Source organism: Sinohyriopsis cumingii, chromosome 4, assembly GCF_028554795.1.
Source record: "Sinohyriopsis cumingii isolate HCF-2022 chromosome 4, ASM2855479v2, whole genome shotgun sequence".
NCBI lineage: Eukaryota > Metazoa > Mollusca > Bivalvia > Unionida > Unionidae > Sinohyriopsis > Sinohyriopsis cumingii.
In genome coordinates, this window is record NC_142964.1 from 71,116,157 (window position 1) to 71,134,612 (window position 18,456).

The window sequence follows — 18,456 nt, forward strand, 5'->3', positions numbered from 1 at the left end:
TTAGCCTTATTCACGGAAATAGACTGTACCCTTATTCTCGGATATAGACCCTTATTCACGGATATTGAATTTTATTCACAGATATAGACCTTATTCGTGGATATACACCATTATTCACGGATATAGACCGTACCCGTATTCACGGATATAGACCATACCCGTATTCACGGATAAGGACCATACCCGTATGCACATCATACTCAGTGCAGTTTATTACATGAAAATGACTTGCTCGTAGACAAAGGCATGGGCAAATTTAGTGAATACCAGAGCTTGCATAATAGGTCGTCGTAAAATTAAACCATTGTTAACCTTTCCTATGAATTTTATAGGGTCGCAAATTATTGGAAATTAAACATGTAGTGGCACAAATTTCCATTAAGTGATTGTTATGGTTTTATATTTCAGTAGCAAGTATTGACTTCAGTGTGCGTGTTTATCTAAGTGTCTACCTGGGCTTGTGATATTATTCTTTACTTTGTAAATTATGTAAGCTCGCGGATTTTTTTCTTACCTATCTTTGATGACATAGCTATTTTACGACAAATGGGGACTTTAACGGCTAGATAAGAAAGAGTTATAAATACTGAATATAAGATAAGTGTGGTGTGTGGTGTCAACTATGTAAAAATCAGGAGAGAGAGAGAGAGAGAGAGAGATTACCATGTAACCTCAAGACATTTTGAAGTTTTCGAACATCTAACAACTATATCAGATATCCTAAATGCGGAACACGCTAAAGAAAAATAAGTATGCAAAAGTTTGAGAAAAATGAAGACAGAATGAAAAAGTATGAAATGTTTACCCTGGTAACGGAATAGTCCACCTCCTCTTCTAGAATAGCAATAGCTTTTTCTGTGGCGTCAGTCTCAATAAAGGTGAAGAGCTGATTGGCTCTCTCCTATAAATATCACATTTTTGTGAGAAGACTTGAAACAAATACAATTGGTCTACTCTTAGAGTCACATAACATTCAGCCCTCACGGTATAGCAGAATATAAGAGAAGCCAATCGTTTTTCTTGGATTACTCATACTTAATGAACCACATGTTGACTATCTGCTTACAAGTTTTAGGGATCTCGAGTGCAATCAACGTTTTAAAAAAACGAAAGCTCTAATAATTGAACAGATGTAGGAGAAGACGTAAGTGATCTGTGGAACCCCGTGTCTCACGTTGATTGATGAATCCTTGGTATCCCGTATCTGATTTGTAGAAAGTTTGCAACAAACGTCGATACAAAATCTTGCAGATTGACGTCATCGTGAAAGCTGGAAATATTAGGCAAAGTTTCACAAAACTCATGTCAACAAATTCTGACCTTGGATGAGGATTTCCCTACCCCACAACTGCAATATATATATATATATATATATATATATATATATATATATATATATATATATATATATATATATATATATATATATATATATATATATATATATATATATATATATATATATATATATATATCATAGATTCAACATTTCATTATCCATTGAAGGGCATGGTCTCAAAAAAAAAAAGCATGCAACTCGTCCACGGTATCATGCTATTTACTCTGAAGTTTTGAACTCGCGGAGTTTTCCTGAATCTGGTATGGCCACCCTGTTTGTGTTGATTGATAATCTACCCTTATCTATCTTATTGCTAATAACAGTTAATCTTTACGTTCTGACGCAATTATCCGCCATCTTGTGTAGGATCAGCAGTCCGTTGGCTTTCCACGCAGATAAAGTTACGAGCAAAGAGGCTACGAATGTTTTAACACCGTAACCTTCTTGGAAAGGATATATCAAGATATGAAATCATCAACGCATAAATTATCCGTGTGATTTGATGCATATGCAAGTACATTCGAAGTTCAAGACTAATAAGTCTTTATCTATATTTGTTTATTCCGAATATGACAGCTTTCAAATGGAAATCATTATTCGCAACTTATTATGAAGCCTTACCAATTCAATGTGATGTCAGAGATTACAAAATAGATTTATAAGTGAATACGTCAGACGTGGAATACATTAAAAAGGTATTCATAAGATTGTGATCAATATCATAGATTCTGAGACAGGGATATATTTCATCAGTTGGAGTATTTTCAAGAAATGATGATTTACAATGCATTCTTTGCATTCTGTATACCCCCTCCCAAAAAAACACACCAAACAACAAACAAATGAAAAAAGAAACGTCAATTCTTGTAACAAAAAGTCTTGAGCACCAATTTAGGTCAAATAATTGTTATCGTGTCTTGTCGTCAACTGTTTGTCATTTACCCTATGTACTCTCTTATAAGACAAGTAAAACTAAAAGACAAAAATCCTGATCTGTCTTTGCATAACGCCTCTGTAGATCAAGGACTATGTTTTTTCTTCTACTGTCTACTCCTAACAAAACTGCCCAGACCCAGATTCGTCGGCGCATTATTCGACGGCCGATCTGGGTCTGTGCTGCTTGCAGTTGGACTCGTCTTATAAGCGAGTAAAGATGGCGATTTGAAATGCGCGAGGCCCCTAATTGCCCTAATTGCAATCTCGTTGGCTGCATCGAATTGACCGACAATTCGGATACCACGACTTACCTTTGCCATGGCCATTCTTCGGTGTTGAATACAGATATTTCCTGAGTGTTATGTGCCTTTCAGATCAAATCAAATCCTGAAATAAAACTAAATCCAAATTGGTAAATATAGAAATCTAAATAGAAAGGGAAATTAGGTTTTGGCTGTCAACATAAAACAGCGTAGTTGCATAAAATCTATTGCCTGAATGAGACCTTTTGTAATATTGTCCTTGCAATCTTTTGTCAACGCTGTTCCGAAAACTGACAATAAATCTTTGTATGTGACACGCAGTACAATCTGATTTTTGAATGCTGGGGTTGAATTTCACTTGATTGCGATAGTCGGATGACTTCACATCATGCAAGCAAATATGAGAATATCCGTATCTTGTTAAAACTTGAAGACAAGATGACTGATGAACACAAAGAGCAGATTTTAGAGTTAAAATGAAAACAATAGACACTGTCATGACTTTTTTTCCTGGAAAATATATTTGCTGTTTTTTTTTTAAAATTTAACATTTTTATATTAAATAAGTAGATTACAAGTTTTAATTCGTATTCATTATAAAAATGTACTAAGATGGTTTCAAGGCACCATTATATTAGGCACCATTACGTTACAAAGCGGTTCGTTCAATACAAAATTCCTTACAATTAACAGTGAATGATCTGTTTACGTTGTTACAACAACTTAAATTAGTTATCTAGTATGATATATATATATATATATATATATATATATATATATATATATATATATATATATATATATATATATATATATATATATATATATATATATATATATATATATATATATATATATATATATATATATTCAGTCAACCGTCGACTTAAAGCAAATGTGGTGAGGTCGACTTATCGTTTTCCATTGGTTGAAGTATTTCAAGTGCCCATTATCTGACTTGTTAAAACTTTACAAGAAAACATTACAATTTCAAAACTGACGTCACCGTCTTATATGAGAAAAAGCGAGAGTAATCCTCCTTTATTCATGCTTACAACTTCTGACACTGGGGTGTGATTTCTCTATCCTACAACATCAGTGTGCATACGATAGATTCTACTAGTCCAACTATTCCATAAGTTGGCGAGATTATCATTCGTCCACAGTGCTCTGCTAACTGTCTTTTAATTTGAAATGTATGTTAGCTAGTAGCAGTAAAGTCACGTGTTCTACATCAAGACGACCTATTCCTCTGATAGCTTTCGTAGTTTTGTAAAAAGAACAAAGAGCCTTTTCCTTACAGATAACATAATTTACCTTTGAAATTTTCACACATGAGAGCTGACTATATGTTTCCTGAGTGTATAGCGCCGTTCAGATCAAATCAATTCCTGATAGTATAGCGCCGTTCAGATCAAATCAATTCCTGAGTGTATAGCGCCGTTGAGATCCAATCAATTCCTGAATTTAAACCAGATCCATATTCGTAAGAATAACAATCCAAAACGAAATGGACAATTTTAAAAGATTCTCCTTTGTTAAGACATGCTTGCAGTGCCGGATTAAGGCCTTTCAGGGTACTAAGCACTAACTATATTATGGTGCCCCCTCCCTCTAAAACAAATAAACAAACAAAACAAAAAACAAAACAAAACAACACCTAACAACAAAAACACCCCCACCCACAAACCATATTAAAAGCTTAAAAGGTGGGGAAAATACCAGGTGTTGCCATCATTCCAAATCAAAATACTCGTACATGCATATCGAAATGGTCATATATAATTAATTCACTTTTATCATCACTAAATAATTTTGATTTTTTCTGGCCCCCTGTTGGGCTGGTGCCCAAAGTGCATGCTTAGTGTGCTTAATGGGTAATCTGGCACTACGTGCTTGTTAAAATAAAAAATTGTATGTATTATGCTACTCTACCGTTTATCTCGTCAATAAATCAATGTAGAACGCTTGTTTGTTTTTTTTTAAACTATATTGAACGGTTTGCTTTTGTCGGTGTAAAGTGATGTCATATTGCAAGCCTCAGATGTATAATTGTAGAATTGATTTTTTTGATGGATACTTTAGATTTATGCTTTCTTGGTACTGATTTAAAGGACATTGTTTATTGTTTAGAATATGATCATTATCGTGTGGTTGTCTGTGTTCATTTTGGCGACAATGCACAATGAGTAATGAGGCAATGTTACTGGTATGGAAGTGAAATCTGTGACCCGTTGCACGTTGTTTTGTTTACAGTCCAGCCTCTGCAAAAATGTGTGTTAACCTATGAAAAGAACCTCATCTTTGAAATACGATTGATTAAAACATGATCTTTTTAGGATTTGTATACAATGGAAAATTCAGTACTGACAAGCAAATGTAGGGACTATGTAGGAAAAATAATTGCAATCTGAGACCATCTGATTGAATGAGCACCACACAGAAGGAAAAAAGTTCCATATCAAATTGACTCTTATGCTTTGTACGAAGAGACACAAGCTGATTGTAACTTTAAGTGCAATTATGTTGCTCATTAATGACTATAAGATCACTTCGTAGTATCAAATTTTTGACGCTACGGCATCGTAGCTATGTGCACTAAAGTCATCAGATAAGAAATTTGGTAGCCATCAAGAGCCCTTGTATTGACATTGTGCACATTTATTTTCAGGCATTGAGGGTTAATCAATAATTTTGTCAGGGTGCAGTCAACATGAAGACATTTTGCCAGTATCAAAGACACAAGATCGGTGGGATATGGAGAAATATTTTTTTACATGTAATTGTTAGAAAATTCTTGGAGTACTATAAGTACGCTTATCAGGTTTATAATCACTATTTAACTGGTCCTCATTGCATGTATGTATGTATGTATGTCTGTCTGTCTGTCTGTCTGTATGTATGTAGGTAGGTAGGTAGGTGGGTAGATAGGTAGGTAGGTATGTGTGTATACCTGGCAAGTGTGTGTATATAATTAGAAACTGGGTAATATGAATGTTGTGTAAATACGGAGTCACTGATGGATATAAAGAAATAGTGTTAATTATATAACAAAGGTTGTGTTTTCACTTTCACTGAATTAATATTTCTGACTTTTCGTGTTTATATACTGGTAATACATTCTTCTATTTGAAAATGATATTATTCTTATTCAAATGCACATAACATGTATACATGAAATAACCCCATATCTTGATGGAAATACAAACGAGAATATTTGCATTCAGGAATGCCGACTATCAAATCTCATGGAAAGTCTTTGCTTTCGTACAGGAGAAACTGGTGAACTAACGTTCATCACGTGCTTAGCCCTCATCCTCCCCACCCCCCGCTCCTCCTATAGAGCCTGTAAGACGTAAGGCAAATATTTGATTAAGGTATTCATGAGCAAATTAATTTGAAACATGAATACTAAACCTTCAGTCTTGAATAATTTATTAGAGATTTATGTGTAAAAATTACTTCGGTGGGGTGGGGTAGATGAAAGCTGGGCGGAGGATGGGAATGGGGAATCCCATTAGGCTAAAATTAGCCACCACTTTTAATACACGAGACAATGTTTCGATTTTGATGTTTCCAAGGGTTTCATTTCTTAAAATGTAATCATCTTTTAGAAAACCAGAACGTGTGTGTGTGTGTGTGTGTGTTTGTGTGGGAGACAGATCTAGAGTTTATTGGATGTTATGAATAACGTAGCGCTATCAAAACAAAGATGCTGTTGCAAGTTTAAATTTTATAATCGATCTTTAACAAGATAGTCATTCTTCGACCTCCAAGTAGAAAGAATTACATATTTCGCACATATATCGCGTACATTAAAAATTAAAGCCATAACATCTATAAAAGGTACTTTGATAATTTTTTAAACGAATGAAAAGTTATATATATATATATATATATATATATATATATATATATATATATATATATATATATATATATATATATATATATATATATATATGGGCGCCCGCAGGAGTTTTGCAGGGGGAGGGGTCAGTCAGTCACGGCCGGGAGAGTTAGTTGCGTAGTTCTGTGAGTAAACAGTCTGAAACTAAAGCTAATATTTACTAAGTGTTTTGAAAGAATCTTGTGACATATTTTCAGCTTCATTTGCATGATTAAACTTGTCGGAATATATATATATATATATATATATATATATATATATATATATATATATATATATATATATATATATATATATATATATAATAGTGTATGAGTGGGAAATCTGTTAAGACCTGTTGAAAATAGCAGGAGACTTCCTGACATTGTCCATTTCTTCGTACACATAATAAATGTAATAGTCATACTTCGCACTTATATTGCATACAGCAAAACCCATTAAATCAAGCCTATAAAAGGTAATTTGATACGTTCTGAAATAAGGAATAAGTCAAGAGAGGTAATAATATTGTTGTTGTTGTAGGGTTTAATACCACTTTTCAGCACAAGATAGGCCATACATGGCGGCCAGTATTAATGGTGGAGGAAGAACCCGGAAAAACCCCGGAAAGAACCACCGACCCACGAGAAGCTACTGGCAAGCTTTCTCACATAACCACATTAGCCGAATCCGAGACTCGAACCGACGCGGAGAGAGGTGAGATGTCAGTGATCCGTAACGGTGAGCGCTTTAGACCACTCGGCCACTCGGGGCCCCTGGTAATAATATTAATAGTATTACTGTAATGATAATAATAATAATAATAATAATAATAATAAAGTTACTTGATCTAGACCTTCACTAAAGTGTTTTCTTGAAGAAAAAGCTTGTGTTGCCAGAAAGATTGTCCCAAAATATAAGATCTTTCTCGTTTATTTTCTAATCTAATAGACAGATAAAATACAAAATAGACTTTCCATTTGACAACAGTATCAGCCATTGAAATGCTGAAATGAGAGGGAACGCGCTGCGAATTTACTCACGTTGTTGATAGTAATTTATTACTGATCGCAACGAGAGACCTTAAGGACTGAGATATACAATTAAAGTACTTGAAAATAAAATATAATCTTTATTCAGATTGCAGTTTCTACTTTCATCGAATTAATAACTCAGGACTAGTCATGGCAATCTGTTTTTTTCCCTCCCAAAGATCCAAGGATTTAAAAATGACATGCTTTCCTTTTAAGTTTATTCAACTGCACATTACATATGCATACGAATTAAACCAGCATCATGATGTAAATGCAGTATTTTCTCAGATCAACCAACGATATAACAATGATAGCCTTTGTTTTCGTACTGGAGAAAGTAGGTGACAATTCGTCATTGTAGATCACGTGTTTCTATCTCTCTTCCCCATTCCCCTGCGCTAAAGGCAAACATTACCATCACTTCACACTCATCATACGCTCTTCTATCTGTGACTAACGTATAATGACCGCACCAGTGGTCTAAGTGGTTAGTGCGTCCGCCTCAGATGCGGGAGATCGCAGGGTCGAACCCCAGCCGTGTCATATAAAAGACTTATAAAAATGGTATCGCAGCTACCTTGCTTGGAGTTCAGCATTAAGAGATTACTGTTAGGACTTGTCGGCCCGGTGTCTGGATAATGTAACTTGATGCTACCTGTTTGCGGCATGATGCCCTATGTGCTAGACATTACTATAAACTGCCACACGGCAGACATAGTAGCAATATGACTGAAAAAGTGTTAAAGCTACGTTAACAATCCAAATCACACACACACACACACACACACACACACACACTATATATATATATATATATATATATATATATATATATATATATATATATATATATATATATATATATATATATATATATATATATATATATATATATATATATATATATATATATATATATATATATATATATACATACATACATACATACATGCATGCATACATCCATACATACATACATACATACATACATATAGATACATACATATATACATATATACATACACATATACATATACATAAATATCCAGAAGAAAGAAATGCAAATTAAGTGTAAAACATCATTCTGCTGTATAATACTTTAACAAAAAATTCCAACGGTTGAATTATTTTGAACTTAGATAACTGTTAGAATACTGATAACTATGGAGTAGCAAGCTTTAGAATAAGGATACCTGTAGAATACTAAGTTTTAGAATACTGACACCTGTGGAGCACTTAAAATAATAACGCTTGATATTCGTCGATCAGTTCCGTGTCATCGGATGAACGTCGAAAACCCACGAGTGGCTGATTTTGCCACACATCATTCATCAAACTGTGAGACGAGACGTCATTTGATACATACCGTTATGCATGTTACGAGCCAAGTCCTATTATAACATTTTGAAGCTTTACCTCGTACTGATATGCCGTCCCCTTGAGCAGTGTTAAAACCTGGTGAACCGTATCACTTCTGCAACACTCGCACAGTTAATAAAATAAAAGGTGTTTTGAGGGACCAAGTAATAGGTATGTTGTCAGAGAGAGAGAGAGAGAGAGAGAGAGAGAGAGAGAGAGAGAGAGAGAGAGAGAGAGAGTTTTTTTGTTGTTGCAAAGACTCTGAAAACTGGTAAGGTTTTGAAGGCAAGAAACCATTCAGTTGTGAAAATCTGTCTCTCCACAGCATAATATCATGAGTGGTGGCAAAATAATTGGTCAACGTGGACATAGCAGCAGATGTAGGACAGAAGATAGTATAATCTATGAAAGACATATCTCTTTAGGACAAGTCCACAGGCAATCAACCTAGCTACCAAGATTACAGTTCAAGTTGATCATGAAGGCATCCAAATTGACTCTGAACTTCTCTTGCAGAGATTGGCATTATTTAGCAGAAACAAAAACAAAGATATAGAAGAACTTTTTAGGTATTATTTGTGCAGGTATTCTTTCACATCAGATGTGTTGCGGCAGGTGAACAAGACAATACTTTCTGATGCATAGTTAAAGGAAATACAAGACAGTCAAAATACAACATTTTCCATTTGTCTTCCATTGAAAGTCTTCAATGACGAGCTTTACTATATTGGTTGCTTAGGAGCAAAGATTCGACATTTCAAGACATATGCAATTTGTATGTACACTACGTGCCAATATAGTATGGGGGTTGTTCAATTATATTTGACGGTTACAAAGACGTTGCACCAGTGAAAGATCCACACAAATGAGAAGGTCAGCAACAACAGAAACGACTGTAACGATTCACTGTGATGCAAAAACAGTGCTTAATGTAAACAAGAATGTGTTCTTGATAAACAAAAAGAAGAACAACGTTTCATATAATGCTGGGAGAATGTCTTGAAAAAACTGGATGTGATACTACGCGTGCACCTGGAAATGGAGATGTTCGTAATGTGCAGGCTCTAGTTGCTGCGGCCACTGAAAGAGATGTAGTAGTTGTAGCCAATGATACTGACATATTCTTGCTCATTTGTTATCATACCAGCATTGAAGGCAGATAAATATTATTTCAACCAGAAACTATGCGTACCTCAGGGAAAATCAGAAGCTGTATCATCAAAAGCATCAAGACTTCCTTAGGCATGGTAACCTGCAAAATCTTCCCTTATTCATGCCCTGCTCGGTTGTGATACAACCTCCCAACGGAATGGAAGTCGAAAAGGTGTTGGACTTTTGTGGACATAGAACACAATTAATTTTACTATATGTTCTCTACATTTGTTTCTCAGTACTGACCTTTCCACTGTGTGACAATCAATACAAATCATATGTTAATCTAAAATACCTTCAAAGATGACTTCACTGTGAAGTTCTCGTCAAAGGTTGACCTGCTCTTTTTTGAGATGCTGGACTGTCATCAGAGCAACATGTAAACAGAACACAGATTTCACTTCCGGATCATCACCAAGGCCTTATTACTCACTGTGAACTGTCACCGAAATACACACAGACAACAATTACCTTTAAATCCCTACCAAAAATGCATAAATAAAACTCTTCTATCACCACCAAAATGAGAGAGGAAATTTTTTTTGTTTTAAAATAGACAAGAACTACATTCGTGGGTACTGAACTGGAAGTACTAATTGTGACCCGATTCCATGTAGATCAGGCAGCTTGACAAGTATACAGGTCATCAACATCTCCAGCTCTGCCGCCGCTACTGTAGTTCTGACTGTTTCAAAACCTTGGTTGTTGTTTACAGTGGTAAATCAACTGATACCTTATATGGGTCTAGTTATGAACGTTTATGTGATAAGGTCAAGGAGACCACAATATTTGTCCAGTAGAAGTCACTGCCTCTATCATCTACTTCAGCCAAGTACCACTCGCTCTGCGGCAGATGCTCAGGTCTGGCAAGGTAATGATAAATTAGACCTCATTAACTGAGGATGGACAGAAGTCCAAGGAGTTCTTCCTGTTGCCTAGATGCCCTTCCAACACCAAGCAGCCTGTTGGGAGACGATCAGATGCAATTGTAAGACTTATTGTAGTGCTGCAAGATGCAAATGCGCGAACATAATGTTGAATGTTCATCTGCCTGTGGGAATGTCGAATATCTACTTGTATCAGTTCTCCTCCCATGGACTGTGATATGGAGGAGGAGGCAGAAGATGATGAGGACTGACACGTTGAACTGTATTATTTTCATAATCGACTGTTCCAAGTAATCATTTACAGTGAATATTACATTAGGCCATTTGACAATAATTACACCTGACACAGCTGTCGTCAATATTAGCATTTGTTTGAGTTTTACTTTATTGTTTTTTTTAAAAAATGTTTCCAGTGTGAGATATTTTCTAGTCTCTTGACTTAACAGCGCATTACATTGATGCTAATGTTTATGTGCTATTACAACCTATCTGCAAACATTAGATGATAATTTTTGAGACCATTTGTAGGGATTTCTGCTGCTGACTGATAAGTATATATGTACAAAGGTATATGACAACACAGTTAAATTGTCAATATTTCGACCAAATATATTTTCCTATACTTTTAGTATGAAGTTTGTAGAAATGCATTGCACAAAATATTGTTTATTGCAATTTTGTTTTACCTTGACCCCAAATTTGAGACAATATTCCTGGATTAAGATGTTTTGTTTAGCTTAAATTACGACTGTGATGCTTTTGGGTTCTTGGCTTAGCTGACACATAAATATGAGGACCTTTGCTCAGCTGACACATAAATATGAGGACATTTGCTCAGCTGAAACATAAATGTGAGGACCTTGATTGAAAATATTACTTGCTGCAGTTGGCTTAGTTCATTCGCAAGCTTTCGCAATCAGTAATATAATTGTATGAAAATGGTGAGTGCACATTGTTATACCGCTACCTTGAAATAGGCATGATTCAACGTGAATACTTTGCGTTTAAAGTCCCGTCACATGATGCTCGTTTCGGCTGGAGACTTCTCATCACAGGAGACGATGTATTTTGACAGAAGGAACTGTTATTACCCTTGTGCTTCTTTGAAAGTGAGAGGAGATTCATATACAGTTCTTTTGCACTTACATGTGTACATATTTATGTAGGCAAATAGGTATATAGACAGTGTATGTGTGTGGAATACCCTTAAATGTCTGCAGTACCTGTTTAAAATGCAATTGCAAGGCATGAATTGACGAATTTATGTATCTAAGTACAGTCTGTCCCAGGAAACTGCATTGGTAGTCAGCATTAGACCATGGGGTGTTTCCGTGCCCGGCTGGATTGGACCCTTGGGTCATACAATTTTTCAAAGTATTTAGATCCTCACCATCTAATCCTATATACCTTTCCAGGTAATACGATGGCAAATTCAAAGGAATGGACAATATATACCTTCGTGGTTTTTCCCAACCCCGAGAACAAGCCCATGGATATCATATCAGACGTTACTTAGATATCTACCATAAAAGACAGGCTTGTGAAGCCCTTGGCCCGCGGATCGTATGTGGCCCAGTCCTACATATTGTGCAGCCCGCGGCTACGTAGGCCGTCCTTTTGAGAAGAAAAAAACGCTTTGTCATTATTATGGACTGATAAGGAACTGTTCTTGTTCATCCGCCCCACCACCTTAAGCATTTTATCTGTTTTGGCCCCCAGCCATAAAAGACTTGATGCCACTGTTATAAGAGATCAAATCGGTCAGAAGTTTGGCTACATTTGTTAGCTTTACTACCAGTCAGAAGTCAGAGTGTTGAGCCGAAGATATATTCTATCCCTTGACATACAACATTTGAGCCATCGAATATATTGTCAAAACCGTTAACTTCAGAAGAACCACATTCGCAATAAAATCAATGCCAAACTGGTCAACAATTGCAGCTCAGCTTGACATTCCTTAGAGTCCCTCACCGATTGAAACTAAACTCTTGGTCGATCTGTACAGAACGCAAACTAAAGGGACAACATTGAATTCTTTAACTGAAAACTCAAGGGAAATTCTCTGTAAATAAACAAGTAACCTTTTCAATGTAGTCTTGTGAGTATTTCGATCATTATCAGTTTATAACTAGTACTCAGATATTTGCGACAATTTTTGCCATGCAGGTACTACTTGGTTCTTTACATGAAATTTATCATCATCATCATCATTATCATCATCATCATCATTTAGTATATTGCTACAACAGCCTCATTACACATTTTATTTACAACATTCTCCTTGCATTCGCTTACCAGGGATGTAATTTTAATGCATATTAATTCCCTACTACACAAAGTTTCTGTCCCTTATCTGAAGTTTAAAATTATGTCAAAGCGATTTCGATTTCATTGCTGACAAAATGCTTATACATGGATCACTCTGCCTTTAGTTATTTTTAATAACCTATGCTATTCTGACACCAGCATTAAATAACATATAGTTTGCTCGTTTTAAAAGTTTTTATTTATCTGATTATCCATGTGTTATTTAACTTTTTCCGTGAATATTTTTCCCAGTTATTCATGCAAATAGTTGCGGTTTTTGCCCGGGTTACTTCTCTCCAGGGTACTCTCGATTAGTCTGAAGCATTCGGAAACTGCCTTGGAGCTGCTCGGTTACCAACGTGTCTGTCTGTGTTTGTGCCTCCCGTTATATATCAAATTACGTTTTAAATCAGGACTTTCACCATCTAGTTTCTTTTTTACGTTTTAGTGTGCAAGTGAGTCTTTGTGTCGTAGTTATATTTAATATTGTTTCTTCAATCTCATATCTCTTAACATAAAGTAACATTGTTTTGCTAATTATGTAAGCAATTAATAGAAACAAACAATTAAAATGGTTCCATTCAGTTTGAAAATTCATCTTAACTTTCATTATCAACCAATCCTGGCCACCCAAATCCATATCTACTCTATTTTATGTTCACCCATTTCCAGGCTGGTTCCCATTTTTCCATACAGTTAGTACCAAGTGTCCTTCATGCTAAGGGAGAGAGTGATCGGTTTTGAAAAAACACCAGAACTTGTGAAATTTGCCCGAAAGATACAATGTATTGGAAACGAAAGACGATTTTGTGTTTTGTGAAGAGAATGAGAATCATGGGAATGTTTAGTGGCTGTGCTGGAGAATTCAATTCCAGTCAAGATGAGTATCATAGATTTGATCCCAAACGCGATTATTAGTATGTTGACACCTTAGTAATGTTACAATTCAAGAGGCAATTTTGTCTGTAGTGGAATATGTCACTAATTCGCATACATGAAGCCATATCTACACTAGAGACAATTCAATTTACACGAGAAGAAAGACAGTTAGAGAAGAAAAAACTGTTCTAGAGAGAAGATATTGTCACGAAGGGATATAGACAACGGATCTTGCGTTGTTGTCATGAATGCTTCTGACTACATCGCCGGAGCGAACAGGTAACTAGTTGGTTTTATAAGAAATTTGGCAATGACTCAAAGCATAAAAACGTTGAAGTTATGGTCAGATTTAAATGACCTTAAATGGAGATTTTCTTACTCCTTAAAGTACCCGAAGACCGGCGGCTACTCGTTTCCAGAAAAACCCATCTCACTAACAAAATTCCAAATTCTTTGTCTTCGCCTTTTCGTGGGAAAAATTGTCTTCATACATCCAATACTAACGATGACATTGACAAAATTCACTGCACCTAACATACATAAGATCTATTTCAAAATATACTTTGAATTCGTCAATGATTTCCATCCTACAATTAAATTTACGTCGGAGTCTTGAAACAATGTTTGTTCTTGTATACCTAATCTATTCTTGGTGAGGGGAACATAGACACTGACCTGTGTTTCAACCTAGTTGACTCTCGCCAATTTCTTCTTTCAACCAGCTGCTACCCGAAGCACGTAATAAACAATCAATCCTACGGTTCGAAGCAAAAACAACAATTCATATCCGGCTACACTTGAAAAGAGAGTCGGAAAGGTCAATAGGTGTGTAAGAAGGAGAGGAAATACATTTACGACATGATTAACAAAACTAGAGACCTCGATGGAAATTTTCTCTTGAAATATAACTTTAAAAAAACGCTCCCCCTTCGTGGTTACTTACCTTCCCGATGATCCAAACTTACAACAGATTATTCGGAAGCATTGACACTGGATCGAACTTTGTTAACATCTGATGGGAATATTTTAGGAAGTTTCTGTCGTCTCATACAGTATACACAAAAATAACAAGAACCATATGGTTCATGCCAAGGAAACAAAGAAAATGACCAATTATGCCGGTAGCTTGTGTGTCTGTGCGTGTGCGTAGGGTAGAATGTATGACAAATATTTTCACCATAAGGGGCTTCCTAATCCCAACAATATACCCCCAAGGTCCTATTATGCAAACATTCGAGACCTTAACCCAATACCACTTACATATTTACCATATATGAAAAGACACACGCACATTTACGACTGACATCGGCCCCGTGGTCCATCCTTCCCTTCAATTAACAAAGAGGTTCAAGCTTGGGAGCTGGAGTCAAGACCGTGAAGCAATGGGATATATTTTACAACACAGACTTCTGTTTTACAATAAATTAAAAGTTTAATAAAAAAATATTAAATAAATATGACGGAATGAATCTCTGAGCTGAGCTGCATACCACGACAGAAGCAAAAAATAAGTCGAAATTGTTTCTAAAGGTTCGTGAGGGTAGAGAAAATGGGACAATTGTTGCCAAAACTGGATAACTCCACTTTTTCAAGTCTGTAAGGGAACAGTCCTCCTGTGTATATTCCTTAAAGAAAATTCCATCTTTGGGAATATGGCTAGGAATGGGGTCAGTATGAACAACGGTTAAGTAATTTTCAACCTTATTCTGCTAAAGGTTAACAGGGTGAAGTAATAATTTGCCTTGAAAAATGCGACAATTTGTTTTTGTTGCGGTAGAGTGTCAGAAATGAAAAAATACGGTCGATAGGGGAAAGAACGCCAGGGCAACAGCACATTTGGAGATAACTGCATATATGCGTAACTTCTCTCAAATAAGAAAACATAATTTTGAAAGGATGTAATATTAATCTTTTGAGAGAGAGAGAGAGTATGCTATTCTGGGATGGGGTAGGGCAAAACCCCCAATGACAAAAATCACATGGGGAGGACAAAATCCGCTGACCTCATTTTACATTTATTGAAATGAAAAAATGTATTAGGGTTTTCATTGTCATATTTATTTGCTGTGAATCACAGCTATTTAAACATGAAATCGCTGTGAGTGTTTGACTAAAATAAAACAATCCTTTATATTTTGTTTTAAATTTTCCACAAATATAATCGTTCATGACATGCTTGATGTTTTTAATGATATAATTCTATACATTAAAACGATTATACGAATGTGCTCTTGCTCGTTGGATTATTCTGTGTAGTGATCGTTTGTAGTCTAGTTTGAGATGCACAGACAGATTCAATAAATTTGACTATTTTGTTTGATATTTATGGAAATATGCCCGTATTGTATCAAAAAAGAAAGTATAAGAACAATTTAAATAATTTTTTTCGTAGTCTCCATTCAAGTCATTAAATAAGATATACATTGCGTTACACACTATACAAGTTATAAATGTTGCAAGAGAGACTATTGTACATGATAGTAAAAGATAAGTTACAATAAATAAATAAATAAATAAATAAATAAATACAAACAAGATATTAACTGTTATAAAACATGCACAATTAAAATGCATAATACTGTAAACATCAAAGATGAAGGGGCTTTTGTCACCCCACCCCCCGAGTGGATTTTGTCCTACCCTTCTCAGCGGGCTTCTGCCCTAGGGGCTTTTGTCCTCGAATCGGTGGATGAATTCGAATGCACAATCCATTTAACAACAAACACAAGCAAACGTATATACTAACATACACCGAACTTTGTCATATTAAATTCGAAATAGGAAAACATAGGAAAAAAAGTATAAAAATGCTTGTTATTCAGAGAGAGAGAGAGAGAGAGAGAGAGAGAGAGAGAGAGAGTTATATACTTAGAGTTAAATATAGTCATCTATTTTCTACTCCATTACCGATGTACGATGTCCTGCCATTTCATTAATATCCTGGCCCGACTTTATCTAACGTAACTTGATATAGCAAGATGGTGTGCGTTGAAACGCGACATTACGCGGCATTAACATAACATTACGTAAATTCGCACAACACAGCATAACATTGTATGCATAAATAAGTAAATAAACAAATCAATGAGTAAATAAATATTATTTCCCCACCTGATATGGCTATCCGTGTTTGCTGCCAGAAAACTGCGCAGTAGCCATCCTATATTTGCCAAAGCTTGATTTCAGAGGACTGCACCCGTGTAAACGCGGTTTTTCTATTCGATAGTTAGACAAGGAAGTTCAACAGCCCATCTGAAAATTTAGTATTAAAGTATTTAAAGTACAAACCATGTTCCAACTTGTCCAAGTTATCTTTGGTAAATGAATAATTCAATTGATTGCGGTGTGATCAATAATGTACAGGTATAGATAACCTGTGAAAACAGGTCGTCCTGATACGACATTTAGAGAGAAGTGATTTCATTTATCTTTCTGAACAAATGTGCAGGTTCGTTTGTTTGAGTGATCGTTTAGTTAGTTTCTTGATATGTATTTTTTCCTTCACACTAGAACATATTTCCGATTGATTAAAATCAGCGGATGACCGTAACAACATGTGTAAGTTTCTATACACATGTCATGGAATGAAAAACGCTTGCGGAATCTCAGCGGTGACAAATATATCATCCACTGCATTAAAAACGAACGGTTCATCGGCATGCATGTATTTTCGGAGCATTGCTATTTTTTATTTCACGTAGTGCATTTATGCAGCTAAGGTCACTCATTGTTTGTCTAAAGTAACAAATACATAAAAAGGTTTAATGTATTGATATTTAGATGTGATCCACATGCTGTCGGGTTGCATGACTACAATCACGAGATCTGCTCGAATATTAACCTTTTTATGATACATGGAACTACAGTTTAGGCTTCGCTAGACTTAGTAAATAAGAGACAAAATAAAGTTTAAGTTATCGTAATTGTATTTACAAAAGTTCAGTTTAACGACATTATTTTTAGATCAAATATCACTTGACCAGACTGGGTTCCAAGGCGCATTGCTACACAAATGAAGACATTAACTATAACGAGGTATCCTTGGTAACGGCACACGCTCCCACTTACTCAGAATTATACGATCAAAAAGAAAGTGAATGTGCCCTTAAAATCCAACCAACCAACTAACATCACATGTCAGGACTATTTATATTAGGTAATGCATCTATCAAACTGTTAACACGACGTGGCTGGTATTTAATTCTGCAATCATTTCAGTCCGACAAGTTCTTAATACGCGGGACGGGTGTATATATTTAATACTTATGAACATTAGTGCACTGCACAAAATAGTTCTTTATTAGTAAACAGTACGTCAGTGCACATCTACATATTTTATAAGTCTGATTATTCAATTATTAAATGCCATCTATATTAAGTTTTTTTTGTATTTTGTCCATACCCTTGAAGA

At 35.4% G+C, this 18,456-nt stretch overlaps 1 protein-coding gene across 7 annotated transcripts in view; it reads right to left on the bottom strand.

Moving 5' to 3' along the window:
• LOC149801428 (uncharacterized) overlaps nt 1-17,301 on the bottom strand; it is a 47,831-nt gene extending 30,530 nt beyond the window's left edge. Inside the window, exons 1-4 of one of the 7 annotated variants that reach the window (XM_089955554.1) lie at nt 17,157-17,277; nt 3,856-3,999; nt 2,587-2,662; nt 806-901 (exon numbers count right to left, since the gene is read on the bottom strand). In XM_089955554.1, coding sequence (XP_089811680.1) covers nt 806-901; nt 2,587-2,601 — 111 coding nt within the window. In that variant the 5' untranslated portion in view covers nt 2,602-2,662; nt 3,856-3,999; nt 17,157-17,277. The other 6 variants (XM_089955550.1, XM_089955549.1, XM_089955555.1 and 3 more) reach the window with 6 other exon arrangements.
• Nucleotides 17,302-18,456: the final 1,155 nt, after the last annotated feature.